The sequence below is a fragment of the Salvelinus alpinus genome, chromosome 22 (assembly GCF_045679555.1).
Source record: "Salvelinus alpinus chromosome 22, SLU_Salpinus.1, whole genome shotgun sequence".
Classification (NCBI taxonomy): Eukaryota; Metazoa; Chordata; class Actinopteri; order Salmoniformes; family Salmonidae; genus Salvelinus; species Salvelinus alpinus.
In genome coordinates, this window is record NC_092107.1 from 36689493 (window position 1) to 36704898 (window position 15406).

The window sequence follows — 15406 nt, forward strand, 5'->3', positions numbered from 1 at the left end:
GCCCGATGAACTCGGGATTGCCGGGTAGTGATTCTGGTTCCTCTCCATCGCTCGTTGGTGTTGATTCAGAATGTCATTTTGGTGATGGTACCTCACTGTTTAAACATATTGCAAATGGACAAAAGTCAACCAGCAACTCACCGTCCATCAGTCAATTAGATATTATTCTGACACCAAACTGATACAAACTGGCACCACACCCACTTTTTCCAACTCGTTTAGAAGCCAACTATCACATATTTCAGAGCAGGCCCAAAATTCACAGCCCCTTCTGTTCAAACCATAATAAAAACATAAAACACGTAGTTACGTTCTAGCTGCGGGTCGGGTTCTGACATTATGTGTAGGCCTAGCTGAGGCGACCTCGAATCCCATGTTTCGGCTCGATAGGTCATTTAGAGCCCGAGCAGCGACCTTAATTGGTGCTGAAAATGCACTTTTTCCGGACATTGCTACGGGGTCCTTGAATGAGCTATCGAACAGAAACGTTGGGGTCCGTCTCTATGGGCCGAGGCGGTGTCAATGCACCTAGTCTCGTGACTCTGTGACTTTTCTAAATGTCGTCATTTTCGTAATGGTCAAAATTAATTGAAGTTATTGCAAATGTACAAGGTTGTTTCTCGGGCTGAGAACCTTCTAGAGCCACATAACTCACCGTGCACTATCGACTTGGTAGCATTGCCTTTAAATTGTTTAACTTGGGTCAAACATTTTGTGTAGCCTTCCACAAGCTTCCCACAATAAGTTGGGTGAATTGTGGCCCATTCCTCCTGACAGAGCTGGTGTAACTGAGTCAGGTTTGTCAGCCTCCTCGCTCGCACACACCTTTTTCAGATCTCCCCACAAATTCTCTATTGCATTGAGGTCAGTGATTTATGATGGCCATTCCAATACCTTGACTTTGTTGTCTTTAGGCCATTTTTGTCACAACTTTGGAAGTATGCTTGGGGTCACTGTCCATTTGGAAGAGTCATTTGCGACCAAGCTTTAACTTCCTGACTGATGTCTTGAGAAGTTGCTTCAATATATCCACATAATTTTCTCCCCTCATGATGCCATCTATTTTGTGAAGTGCACCAGTCCCTCCTGCAGCAAAGAAACCGCACAACATGATGCTGCCACCCCCGTGCTTCAGGTTTGGGATGGTGTTCTTTTTTCTTGCAAGCCTCCTCCTTTTTCCTCCAAACATAACGATGGTCACTTTGTCCCCATGTGCAGTTGCAAACCGTAGTCTGGCATTATTTGTGGTGGTTTTGGTGCAGTGGCTTCTTCATTGCTGAGCGACCTTTCAGGTTATGTCGATATAGTACTCGGCACGTGCGTACTTGGCACGGTTGTCGTAAGAACTTCTTCCCCATGGCACAGCGGATATTGAGTTCCACATATTTATTCCAAAGTGAATCTTAAGCCAAAAACAAGAAATCAAATAAACGAACAAAGGAACGTGGTTCACATGCACAAACACAAAATAATATCCCACAGACACAAGTGGGAAAAATATCTACTTAAATATGATCCCCAATTAGAGACAACGATTACCAGCTGCCTCTAATCGGGAATCATACAAAACACCAACACAGAAAATATAGTCTCGAACACAATATAGAAATTATAAACTATAATAACCACTAGTCACGCCCTGACCTACTACACCATATAGAAACAAGGGTTCTCTATGGTCAGGGCGTGACAGTACCCCCCCCCCCCCAAAGTGCGGACTCAAAACCTGAAACCAAATGGGGGGGTTAGGGGGGTGACTAGTGGCGGTGGCGGCTCCGGTGCAGATTGTAGCTCCCCCAGACCCCGGATCCGACCATGGAGCCGGGCTGAACGCCGTGCCTGGACTGGGCACCGGCGCAGAGGAGGGCTCCTGCACTGGAGCTGGGTTGGACGCCATGCCTGGACCGGGCATCGGCGCAGAAGACGGCTCCGGCCATGGATCAGGGCTGGCCGCCGTGTCTGGACTAGGCACCGGCGCTGAGGAAGGCTCTTGCCCTTGAGCTGGGCTGGACACCATGCTTGGACTGGGCACCGGCGCAGAGGAAGGCTCCTACCCTGGAGCAGGATTGGACGCCTTGCCTGAAAGTTGACCGTCGCGGGAGGATCCGGACTGTGGACCGTCGCGGGAGGATCCGGACTGTGGACCGTCATGGGAGGTTCCGGACTGTGGACTGTTGTCGGAGGTTTCGGACTGTGAACCGTCGCTGGAAGCTCTGGACTGTGAACCGTCGCTGGAGGCCTAGTGCGTGGAGCCGGTACAGGTGGCACAGGACTGGTGACACGCACTTCAGGGAGAGTGTGAGGAGGAGGCACCGGACTGGTATCACGCTCTTCAGCACGCCTGTGCTGCAGCATTCTCATTGCTACCACCTCTCTCCGGAATTTTTATCGAATCCTCCTCCGACTCCCACACAGGCTCTGGCACTCTCCGCTGCTCGACCGCCAGCTCCATGTGGCCCCCCCCCCAAAAAAAAATTATTGGAGTTTCTTTAGCAGCGGACTGACGACACGCTCCTCATGGCGAGTGCGAGGAACCGGCACAGGACAAACCGGGCAGAGGAGGCGCACTGGAGCTCTGGTACGTGGAGCCGTCACATATGGCACCGGACTGATGACCTGCTCTTCAGCATGCTTGCGCTGCTGCATACTCTTAGTCAACTCTGTTCTCCGGTATCCTTCCTCACACTGTTCCATCGACTCCCATGAAGGCTCTGGCACTCTCCTTGGGTCGACTGATCACTTCTCTATCGCCTTCTCCATGTGCTCTGGCTCTTCACGCGGCTCAGCCGGCCACCCCTTGTGCCTCCCTCCCCAAAAATCTTGGGGTTGTCCTTGGGCTTTCTGTGGACGCGAACCCTGGCGTCGTCGCTGTCCTCCATTATTACCTTCCGCCTGACGCCAAGGAAGGGTCTCGCATCCACCCATCACTTCTTCCCATGTCCAAAACTCCTCTACCTCATGGATACGCTGCAGCGGATATTGAGTTCCACATATTTATTCCAATGTGAAACTTCAGCCAAAAACAAGAAATCAAATAAACGAACAACGGAACGTGGCTACGTGGTTCACATGCACAAACACAAAATAATATCCCACGAACACAGGTGGGAAAAATATCTACTTAAATATGATCCCCAATTAGAGACAAAGATTACCAGCTGCTTCTAATTGGGAATCATACAAAACACCAACATAGAAAATATAAACTAGAACACAACATAGAAATTATAAACTTGAATAACCCCTAGTCACGCCCTGACCTACTACACCATATAGAAACAAGGGCTCTCTATGGTCAGGGCGTGACAGTACTATTGTTGGTACAGATGAACGTGGTACCTTCAGGCGTTTAGAAATTGCTCCCAAGGATGAACCAGACTGTGGAGGTCTACAATTTATTTTCTGGAGTCTTGGCTGATTTCATTTGATTTTACCATGATGTCAAACAAAGAGGCACTGAGTTTGAAGGTAGGCCTTGAAATACATCCACAGGTACACCTATCAGAAGCTTCTAAAGCCATGACATAATTTTCTGGAATTTTCCAAGCTATTTAAAGGCACAGTCAACTTAGTGTATGTAAACATCTCACCCACTGGAAGTGTGAAACAGTGAATTAAAAGTGAAGTAATCAGTCTGTAAACAATTGTTGGAAAAATGACTTGTGTCATTCACAAAGTAGATTATAATTTGTTAACAAGAAATGTGTGGAGTTGTTGAAAAACTAGTTTTAATGACTCCAACCCAAGTGTTTGTAAACTTCCGACTTCAACTGTGTATGAAAATGTTTATTATATTATTATAATACATACGATGATGAATTACAATATCAATTGAACACATGCACTTCAATGTTATATCAATTCATATAAGAATAAAGCTTTTCTCCAACAACATGGAAGTGGTTCCACTCTGTAGGCTACTGCTAATCACATCACTTAGCAGGTCAAACTAGAATTTAACACTCTAGATTTGAACAGTCTCTCATAACATTGGAATATCTAAAGTGAACCTGTTACATGTTACTAGTTACAATGTTACCAATGATTACCTGCAACATTTTTGGTCATCTCTGTCAGAGTAGTCCTACCTAACTGTATGATAAACCATATAACTGAACGTTACAATGTTTTTTCCCCTCAATCATTTCTTAATAACGTATATCATTGGACGTCTTCTCCATAAGGTGTTTCTTGGTGTTCTTCTCCGGCCTGAACAGAATAATGAAGCATTTAGGAACAAATAACAGAAAGAACAACCCAAAGCTAGAGGTGATGATGGCAAAGATCTCCACAGCTACAGTGAACTTCCCAGGAGAGCTGACATAAACTGGGATAAAGGTGATCCAGACTGCACAGAATATGAGCATGCTGAAGGTGATGAATTTGGCCTCATTGAAGTTATCAGGCAGCTTCCGAGCCAGAAAGGCCAGCACAAAGCACAAGAGAGACAGGAGTCCTATATAGCCCAACACAGCCCAGAAACCAATAGCTGACCCCACATCACACTCGAGAATGATCTTTTCCTTGTAGGTAGTGAGGTTTTTAATGGGGAAGGGAGGGGACAGGACCAACCACAGAGTGCATATCAAAGCCTGGACAAACGTGAATGACACTACAGTCAATCTCTGCTGTGGAGGACCAAACCATTTCATGACATTACTGCCTGGAAGTGTAGCCCTGAAGGCCATCAACACCACTATTGTTTTCCCCAGAACACAAGAGATGCAGAGGACGAAGGTGATCCCAAACGCTGTGTGGCGCAGCATACAGGACCAATCAGAGGGCCGGCCAATGAAAGTAAGAGAACACAGAAAACACAGTGTCAAGGAGAAGAGCAGCAGGAAGCTCAGCTCAGAGTTGTTGGCCCTGACGATGGCCGACGTTCGGTGGTGGTAGAAGATGGTTGCCGTGGCAATGGCCAGACAAGCCCCGCCCACAGAGCAGGCGGTCAGAATGATTCCGAGGACCTCGTGGAAGGACAGGAACTCCACAGGCTTAAGGATACAGCGGTCTCTCTCAGCGTTGGGCCAGTACTCCTCGGGACAGATCAGACAGTCTGAAGAATCTGACCAGAACAATGCAACAGACATCAAATGTTAATAATAATAGATTCAGGTTTTATTTATTTACAAATACATGTCCCACAATGCTGCACTTTGTCAGTTTACAATACAGAATGTTGAATTAATGTGCAGCTTACATGAGATAATAAGAACAGGAACATGATTGACAGACACTACCTTTGTAGTGCTGGTAATATGAATAAACCACTACTTAGTGAACCGTGATAGAAATTACAACACATTTTTGCCAACTGTTCCTATAGTCCTACCTGTGTTATTACTTATTTCTCCCTCTGCACATTGGATACAGTCATAACAGCATACAGGCTTTCCTTTCTGTATAGCCTTACGAGTGCCTGGGGGACAGCTCTCACTGCACACTGACACAGGTACTTGTGTACTGTTCTTTACCCAGGTGATTTCCCTCTCGATGTGAAGCCTCTGGTCAGGAGGCAGGGACCCATCATAGAGCCCCACTGTCACAAACTCCATCTTCCCACTCTCCCGTATCTGCCAGTTGACCAGCTCATAGGTTGCCACTGGGTCCCCGTTGGCATCGAAAGACACTTGGTACCCGTTACGAGAGAAGTTCACCCTCCTCAATCTCTCCAGGACCTGGGGGTTAGAAGGTCAAGGGAGAGAGAGAAGGGGTGAGAGAGAAGGAGAGAGGTGAAGAGAGATGGAGATAAGGGAAGAGAGAGATGAATGAGGGGAAGAGAGATGGAGAGATAGATGGAGAGAGGGGAAGAGAGAGAGGAGAGATGGAGAAAGGGGAAGAAAGATGGAAAGAGAGATATTGAGAGAAGGGAAGAGAGATGGAGAGAGAAACAGAACATTAATTCAACTCATATTTATCAGATGTGTTACTTCAGAAGACGTTGTAAAGTATAATGGGAACTCCAAGGCCTTCATACATGTAGTCTCAATAAACATATCAATCAGGACATTATCCTACAGACTTGTCATTCACCTGTGTTGGCTTCACATTGAGATTTTTGTCACAGTTCACAGTGGAGTTTTCTCTCTCTTCACAAACGATGCTGTGGATGGCGTGTGCTATGGCGTAAACAGCTTTATACACCATGTTAGTGACACGCAGCTGGGATGTATCTGTGTAGGGGGTCTGTAGCTGCTGTATATCCTCACTTCCGTCACACACCTTCTCCTCAACCCCAACACCTGTAGAGGTCCCTACAGACAGAGAGACAGACAGACAGACAGACAGACAGACAGACAGACAGACAGACAGACAGACAGACAGACAGACAGACAGACAGACAGACAGACAGACAGACAGACAGACAGACAGACAGACAGACAGACAGACAGACAGACAGACAGACAGACAGACAGACAGACAGACAGACAGACAGACAGACAGACAGACATGTAAATAGATAGATAGATAGACGGACGGACGGACGGACGGACAGACAGATAGATAGATATGTAGATACCTATCCCCAGCCTACAGCCAAAGGCTCCCTCCCAGAACTCAGTGAGCGTGGGAGAGTTGGACACCTTCTGTGGGGAGAGGTCCAGGAGGAAGTCCCTGAGGCCGGGGATGACAGAGCGTTGGATACCAAATCCGATGGCCCCGGCACACAGGCCGAAACGCAGCATGTCTGGGGCAGTGACCCAGGACTCACTCCCGATCCACTGGCGGGGAGGAGAGGGCAGGCGCTCCATCTCGCTCAGCAGGATTTTCATGTCCCTGTAGGATACGAACGCAACCACCACCCGGGCTGTGGAGCTGGGGAACATGATTATATCATAATACAAGATTGTCATGTTTGTCGTTCATTGGAATGTCTCAGTAAAGTGAACATGAACATTAGTATTAATCAATACTTTTGACATGTTTAAGATCTGCAAATCATGTTGGTCTCACAGATCAGCTTTTGGAAAAGAGAGAAATTAATAACAACAGTATTTTTTATAAATATGGTCTTGCATTTGTATGAATGAAAAGTTCAAATGTAATCACAGATCACCTGCGGATCACGTCGGCCACCCGTTGCACTCTGCTGAGTGGGTTGGTACGGTAGAAGGCTTCAGAATATTCCACACAGATGCCTTCCTCTTGTGCTGCCTGTAGGAAAGCCGCCATCCCGTTATTACCGTAGTCAGAGTCGGAACGGACCGCCCCAATCCAGGTCCAGCCGAAGTGCCTGATGAGGTGGGCCAGAGCGGCAGCCTGGAACTGATCACTGGGGATGGTTCTGAAGAAGGTTGGATACTGTTTCTTATCACTCAGACACGCACAGGTGGAAAAGTGGCTCACCTAGGTAAAAACAGACAGTCGAAAACATGAGAAGGAACATAATGTCGGCCAAATGAGTCTCAGTTATTGGCTAATTCCTGCTTTTTCTGTTTAGCTGTGTGGTATGATATTAAGGAGACATTAATAATAATAAGCCAATTTATTGTTTTTCATTAGGCCAGAATGAAAAGGATACATATTTCTTTCCATTTCTATCTTGGTCGTTCTATTCGTATTGATAATAGTTTTATAAGACATACTGGTGCTGTGAAAAACATGAGTTAAAGGTATGACAACAATCCCTAGTCTCCCATAACAACCTAGCCTATGACAGATTGTCCTCAGACCATGTGAAAATGCCTCCAGACGTTCTCCAGACTCATAGTTCTTAGTCTATGTTCAAATGCCTATAGAAGTTCTCCAAACTTTCTCCACTTAATTTCACACAGAAATGTATATTCCTGAAAGAGAGGATAATATATGATTTCTTTCCACAGGAGTTTACCTGAGGAATTCCAAAAGGGCCGATGCTGCGCAACATGCTGATGGTAGGCGTGGAGGCAGACTCGCCCACGATAGCTGTCACTGTAGGAGACCCCGAGCACTGTTCTCCGGTATCAAACATTGGGTCCAGGCCGTTAGCCAGATGGAAGGCCACATTCATGGCCATGGGGACCGAGGAGCAGGAGTCGTGCACTTGATAACCAAGTGTGACACCCGGTAGAAGGTCCGAACTGTTGTTTATCTCCTCAACTGTGAAGACCATGGTGCGCGAGAAGCGCAACTCACGGGAATCCAAACTGTAAATAGAAGATAGGTGAGTGAGCACCACTTGACTAAATGGTAAACTAGCATATAGAATACATGGTTATACGAGGCCAAACATTTTAATATCTAGCCTTATTTTCCACACTGTCTACATGCCTACACTTTTGATATCGGTAATTGAGGACATTGTAGTATATTCTGCATTTGAAAATGTGACCCTTTGTAACAGTAGGATTTATCTACTCTCTCAGATACAAACACACTTTTTATCTGTTTAAAAAAACTTTTCTGTCTTTAAGACACTCGTTATCTGTCTTTAAACACATTGTTTCTCTGTCTTTAAAACACAATTTATCTGTCTCCCCACACAGCCACAGCCACTCCCTCTTGCGCTCACTGACCTCCCTGTGCACTGCAGGGGCTCAGGCATGCTGGTGTAGCTGTGATCCACAGTGTGCATGTAGTTGTGGATGGAGAAAACACCCCCGATGACAAAGTCCCCGTCCTGGGAGAACGCCGGAGGACGAGGGGTGCCTTGGAGTCTGCATCTGACAGACTCCAGCCCAGAGGCAGAGGCAGAGGCAGACGAGAGCAAGGCAAGCCCACCAGCCACCACAGCTAGACGTAGAAGACCCAAACTACCAGCCAGACTTGGATCCAGAGCAGGAGCCGGAGAGAGCCTCATTTCCCTGATGATTAGAGGGTATGGGGTAGCAACAGCGCCACACAGACCCACATAGGTCAGGTTACCTCTCTACTCTGGGTTAAATACCCACCATACCTCTGTGGGGATTCCTCTGGGGGCCATACTGTGGGTTTGGCCATGCCAAGGAGGGAGGGGTTAGAGGCTGCTCTGCTCACCCAGTCAGGTCCGGATTCTTTTAGCTATACAATATGCACCAGCATCAGAACAACGTTGACTGTACTGGTTTAGATAGACATAAACATACATTAGACATACAATAACCATGAGCCTCTCTTATATTTCCCTTACTGTCTAGTCCTCTTGGCACGCTGGCTCTGCACAGTATTTACCCTAATGTCTAGTCCTCTTGGCACGCTGGCTGTGCACAGTATTTACCCTACAGTCTAGTCCTCTTGGCACGCTGGCTGTGCACAGTATTTACCCTACAGTCTAGTCCATTTGGCACACTGCCTCTCTTATATTTCCTCTACAGTCTAGTCCTCTTGGCAAGCTGGCTCTACACAGTATTTACCCTACAGTCTAGTCCATTTGGCACTTTGCCTCACTTACATTTCCAATGCAGTTCTGTCCTCTTGCAACGCTGGCTCTACACAATATTTCCCCTACAGTCTAGTACATTTGGCACTTTGCCTCACTTATATTTCCTCTACAGTCTAGTCCTCTTTGCACACTGGCTCTACAAAGTATTTGCCCTACAGTCTAGTCCATTTGGCACTTTGCCTCACTTATATTTCCTCTACAGTCTAGTCCTCTTGTACGCTGGCTCTTCACAGTATTTCTGCTACAGTCTAGTTAATTTGCCACTGCCTCAATTACATTTCCCCTACAGTCTAGTCCTCTTGGTATGCTGGCTCTTCACGGTATTTCCTCTACAGCCTAGTCCTCTTGGCACGCTGGCTCTACACAGTACTTCCCCTTAAGTCTAGTCCTCTTGGCACGCTTTCAGTACACAGTATTTATTCAAAAGTCTAGTCCTCTTGGCACGCTGGCTCTACAGATTATTTCCCCTACTGTCTAGTCTTCTTGGCACGCTGGCAGTACACAGTATTTATTCTAAAGTCTAGTCCTCTTGGTACGCTTCCTCTCTTATATTTCCCCTACAGTCTAGTCCTCCTGGCACGTTGCCTCACTTACAGTTGAAGTCGGAAGTTTATATTCACCTTAGCCAAATACATTTAAACTCAGTTTTTCTAAATTCCAGACATTTAATCCAAGTAAAAAATCTGTGTTTTAGGTCAGTTTATAGGTCACCACTTTATTTTAAGAATGTGAAAAGTTAGAATAATATTAGAGAACATTATTTATTTCAGCTTTTATTTTTTTCATCACATTCCCAGTGGGTCAGAATTTTACATACACTCAATTAGTATTTGGTAGCATTGCCTTTAAATAGTTTAACTTGGGTAAAACATTTTTGGTAGCCTTCCACAAGCTTCCCACAATAAGTTGGGTGAATTTTGGCCCATTCCTCCTGACAGAGCTGGTGTAACTGAGTCAGGTTTGTCGGCCTCCTCGCTCACACACGCTTTTTCAGTTCTGCCAACAAATTTTCTATTGCATTGCGGTCAGGGCTTTGTGATGGCCACTCCTATCCCTTGACTTTGTTGTCCTTAGGCCATTTTTGCTACAACTTTGGACGTTTGCTTGGGGTCACTGTCCATTTGTAAGACCCATTTGTGACCAAGCTTTAACTTCCTGACTGATGTCTTGAGATGTTGCTTCAATTTATCCACATATTTTCTCTCCTCATGATGCCATCTATTTTGTGAAGTGCACCAGTCACTCCTGCAGCAAAGCAACCCCACAACATGATGCTGCCACCCCCGTGCTTCACGTTTGGGATGGTGTTCTTCGATTTGCAAGCCTCCTCCTTTCTCCTCCAAACATAACGATGGTCACTTTTTTTTATTTTATTTCACCTTTCTTTAACCGGGTAGGCTAGTTGAGAACAAGTTCTCATTTACAACTGCGACCTGGCCAAGATAAAGCAAAGCAGTGTGAAACAGACAACAACACAGAGTTACACATGGAATAAACAATAAACAAGCCAATAACACAATAAACAAGTCAATGACATAGTAGAAAAAAAGAAAGTCTATATACAGTGTGTGCAAAAAGCATGAGGAGGTAGGCAATAAATAGGCCATAGGAGCGAATAATTACAATTTAGCAGATTAACACTGGAGTGATAAATGAGCAGATGATGATTTGCAAGTAGAGATACTGGTGTGCAAAAGAGCAGAAAAGTAAATAAAACAGTATGGGATGAGGTAGGTTGATTGGGTGGTCTATTTACAGATGGACTATGTACAGCTGCAGCGATCGGTTAGCTGCTCAGATAGCTGATGTTTAAAGTTTGTGAGGGAAATAAAAGTCTCCAATTTCAGCGATTTTTGCAAATCGTTCCAGTCACTGGCAGCAGAGAACTGGAAGGAAAGCGGCCAAATGAGGTGTTGGCTTTGGGGATGATCAGTGAGATATACCTGCTGGAACGTGTGCTACGGGTGGGTGTTGTTATCGTGACCAGTGAACTGAGATAAGGCTGAGCTTTACCTAGCATAGATTTATAGATGACCTGGAGCCAGTGGGTCTGGCGATGAATATGTGGCGAGGGCCAGCCGACTAGAGCATACAGGTCGCAGTGGTGGGTGGTATAAGGTGATTTGGTAACAAAATGGATGGCACTGTGATAGACTGCATCCAGTTTGCTGAGTAGAGTATTGGAAGCTATTTTGTAGATGACATCGCCGAAGTCGAGGATCGGTAGGATAGTCAGTTTTACTAGGGTACGTTTGGCAGCGTGAGTGAAGGAGGCTTTGTTGCGAAATAGAAAGCCGATTCTAGATTTGATTTTGGATTGGAGATGTTAAATATGAGTCTGGATGGAGAGTTCACAGTCTAACCAGACACCTAGGTATTTGTAGTTATTCCGAATATTCTAGGTTGGAACCGTCCAGGTTGGTGATGCTAGTCGGGCGGGTGGGTGCGGGCAGCGAACGGTTGAAAAGCATGCATTTGGTTTTACTTGCGTTTAAGAGCAGTTGGAGGCCACGGAAGGAGTGTTGTATGGCATTGAAGCTCGTTTGGAGGTTAGTTAGCCCCGTGTCCAAGGAAGGGCCAGAAGTATACAGAATGGTGTCGTCTGTGTAGAGGTGGATCAGGGAATCGCCCGCAGCAAGAGCGACATCATTGATGTCACGGCCCCTACTCTGCAGTGCAGGGGGCGGTTCCTCCTGCAGGCAGAGGAGGGTCGTTAGTGATTGGAGTCACCTGGGCTCAGGGTATTTAAACTGCTGCTTCACTAATCACCTTCTCTCTCTCTCTCCGCTCCTCCAGGTATGATCCTGTTTTGTTTGTTCCTTTGTATTTTTGCATAGTTTTCACTCAGTCATGTTCACACACACATATTCACGCATCCATGCACTTTACATACACCTTACATTATGATACTTCCAAACACCTCATTCCTTTTTCTTTGTTTAAAGTTAATAGTTTTGTTTAGAATAAAGAACCTTTTTAATTGGCCTATACCTGTTGTTCGTGTCCCCTCATTTTTGTCACAGGCTATGAGCCGGCCTGTGACAAGTGGGGGCTCATCCGGGATAGTAGTTAACTTGGGTTAGTTTAGTTCAGATTGCCAATTTTTTTTTGTTTGAGGGGATGTTTTGGTTGGGCCAATTTTGTTGAAAAGAGCGTTGAGCGCCATGTGTTCTTTTGGTTCAGTTAGCTTGGTAGCTAAGCAATTCACTCTGTGTTTTTCTGGGTTTTGTTCAGGTGGGAGTCCTCTCCTGTTCAGGCTTATCAGCGAGTGTCAATAGGAGGATTGTGGTGTTTTTGTTTTAGGTGGCAGTGAACGTGGGTAGAGCATCCCTTTCCCTTTTCCCCTACATCGGCTCGGGAGCACCTCCGTGGTTATGGGAGGGCTGCCAGTTTCTGGTTGTCTTTTCCACTCCACTGGTTTTGTGTGCATAAAACCCCACCACATGTGACTGCACGAAGACCAGGGCCAGTTAGTTAGTTGTTTTTGGATGATAGTGGGGTGTGGCTCCTATCCTTGAACCCAGACTGACAGCAGGTGAGTTTTGTGTTTTTTTGAGCATTTGTAATAGTTGTATTGGTTGAGGAAAATGTCTTCCATTTTGAGTAGTTTTGTTCAAGCTCCTTCAGAGGTAGCCTTAGAGTTGTGTACTAAGGAGCAGTTAATTGAAATTGCTGAACATTATCAGATTGAGATTGTTGATAAAAAAATTAAAGAGACGTATTGCGGAAGCTAGAGCTTGGTCAGATTTGGACATGACTATGTTGTTGCAATGTGTACTTACAGGTAAAGCACGTGAGGCTTTTGCAGCACTGAGTGTAGCTGACAGTAAAGTTTTTGCTAAAATTAAATCAGCAGTTCTGAAGGTCTACGAGCTTGTGCCAGAGGCATATCGTCAATGTTTTCGTTACAGGAAAAAGTTAGATTCACAAACCTATTCTGAGTTTGTTCGTGATTTGACTTCTGCATTTAATCGTTGGTGTACAGCTTCTGAAGTTAGTACTTTTGAGGGTCTGTCTAATTTGATTGTGTTAGAACAGTTCGAAAATTCTGTGTCTGACCAGGTTGCTACATACATGAATGAACGTAAAGTTAAGTCTCCAAGTGATGCAGCAATCCTTGCAGATGAGTACAGGCCAACACATAAAAGCCATTTTGAGTCAAACAGTGACATGTACCATAAAAATAACTTTACTCCTAGGAATAGTAGGTCACCTTTTTTGGGGGCTTCTTTCCAAAGGCCTCAGCAGAAGTTTGTACAGAGAAATGAGTCGCCCTCCGATTTGACCCACTGAACTCTGTCTGCAAAGTAGTTGGTGAACCAGGCGAAGCAGTCATTAGAAAAATCAAGGCTATTGAGTCTGCCGATAAGAATTTGGTGATTGACAGAGTCGAAAGACTTGGCCAGGTCGATGAAGGGGATGAAATAGAGGTTAAGAAAGAGAGGGTCCAGATTGTCTTGCCCAGCTGATTTGTACTGGTCCAGGTTTTGCAGCTCTTTCAGAACATGCTATCTGGATTTGGATGAAGGAGAAGCTGGGGAGGCTTGGGCGAGTAGCTACGGGGGGTGTGGAGCTGTTGGCCGGGGTTGGAGTAGCCAGGAGGAAGGCATTGCCAGCCATTGAGAAATGCTTATTGAAATTTTCGATTATCATGGATTTATCGGTGGTGACAGTGTTTCCTAGCCTCAGTGCAGTGGGCAGCTGGGAGGAGGTGATCTTGTTCTCCATGGACTTTACAGTGTCCCAAAACATTTTGGAGTTAGAGCAGGATGCACATTTCTGCTTGAAAAAGCTAGCCTTTGCTTTCCTGACTGACTGCGTGTATTGGTTCCTGACTTCTCTGAACAGTTGCATATCGTGGGGACTATTCGGTGTTATTGCAGTCCTCCACAGGATGTTTTTGTGCTGGTCAAGGGCAGTCAGGTCTGGAGTGAACCAAGAGCTATATCTGTTCTTAGTTCTGCATTTTTGAACGGGGCATGCTTATCTAAGATAGTGAGGATATTACTTTTAAAGAATGACCACGCATCCTTGACTGACCGGATGAGGTCAATATCCTTCCAGGATACTGGCCAGGTCGATTAGAAAGGTCTGCTTGCAGAAGTGTTTTAGGGAGCGTTTGACAATGATGAGGGGTGGTCGTTTGACCGCGGACCCATAGCGGATACAGGAAATGAGGCAGAGATCGCTGAGATCCTGATTGAAAACAGCGGAGGTGTATTTGGAGGGCAAGTTGGTCAGGATAATGTCTATGAGAGTGCCCATGCCCATTTAGGGTTGTACCTGGTGGGTTCCTTGATGATTTGTGTGAGATTGAGTGCATCTAGCTTAGATTGTAGGACTGCCGGGGTGTTAAGCATATCCCAGTTTAGGTCACCTAACAGAACGAACTCTGAAGCTAGATGGGGGGGGGGCGATCAATTCACAAATGGTGTCCAGGGCACAGCTGGGAGCGGAGGGGGGTCGATAGCAGGCGGCAACAGTGAGAGACTTATTTCTGGAGAGATAAATCTTTTAAACTAAAAGTTCGAACTGTTTGGGCATAGACCTGGAAAGTATGACAGAACATTGCAGGCTATCTCTGCAGTAGATTGTAACTCCTCCCCCTTTGGCAGTTCTATCTTGACGGAAAATATTGTAGTTGGGTATGGAAATCTCAGAATTTTTGGTGGCCTTCCTAAGCCATGATTCAGACACGGCAAGGACATCAGCGTTGGCGGAGTGTGCTAAAGCAGTGAGTAAATCAAACTTAGGGAGGAGGCTTCTGATGTTAACATGCATGAAACCAAGGCTTTTTCGATCACAGAAGTCAACAAATGAGGGTGAATGGGGACACGCAGGGCCTGGGTTTACCTCCACATCACCCGAGGAACAGAGGAGGAGTAGGATGAGGGTATGGCTAAAGGCTATCAAAACTGGTCGCCTAGAGCGTTGGGGACAAAGAATAAAAGGAGCAGATTTCTGGGCGTGGTAGAATAGATTCAGGGCATAATGTGCAGACAAGGGTATGGTGGGGTGCGGGTACAGCGGAGGTAAGCCCAGGCACTGAGTGATGATAAGAGAGGT

The 15406-nt window shown here is 45.9% G+C and overlaps 1 protein-coding gene across 1 annotated transcript; it reads right to left on the reverse strand.

Moving 5' to 3' along the window:
• Positions 1 to 3834: 3834 nt before the first annotated feature.
• Positions 3835 to 8828, reverse strand: LOC139549484 (extracellular calcium-sensing receptor-like). Its single transcript, XM_071360038.1, has 7 exons — positions 8496 to 8828; positions 7832 to 8126; positions 7058 to 7347; positions 6536 to 6816; positions 6034 to 6242; positions 5333 to 5678; positions 3835 to 5065 (listed from the first exon to the last, which is right to left on the reverse strand). The coding sequence occupies exons 1-7, from the start codon at positions 8777 to 8779 to the stop codon at positions 4149 to 4151; spliced, it is 2622 nt and encodes an 873-aa protein (XP_071216139.1). The 5' UTR covers positions 8780 to 8828; the 3' UTR covers positions 3835 to 4148.
• Positions 8829 to 15406: the final 6578 nt, after the last annotated feature.

Bases quoted from the DNA above. Each gene is read 5' to 3' on its own strand.
- LOC139549484 (XM_071360038.1), bottom strand. From the start codon at position 8,779: ATGAGGCTCTCTCCGGCTCCTGCTCTGGATCCAAGTCTGGCTGGTAGT. The intron at 8,127-8,495 runs GTCAGTGAGCGC...TTCTATTTACAG, and splicing joins CCCCTGCAGTGCACAGGGAG to TTTGGATTCCCGTGAGTTGC. The intron at 5,679-6,033 runs GTGAATGACAAG...TCTAACCCCCAG, and splicing joins TCAATGTGAAGCCAACACAG to GTCCTGGAGAGATTGAGGAG.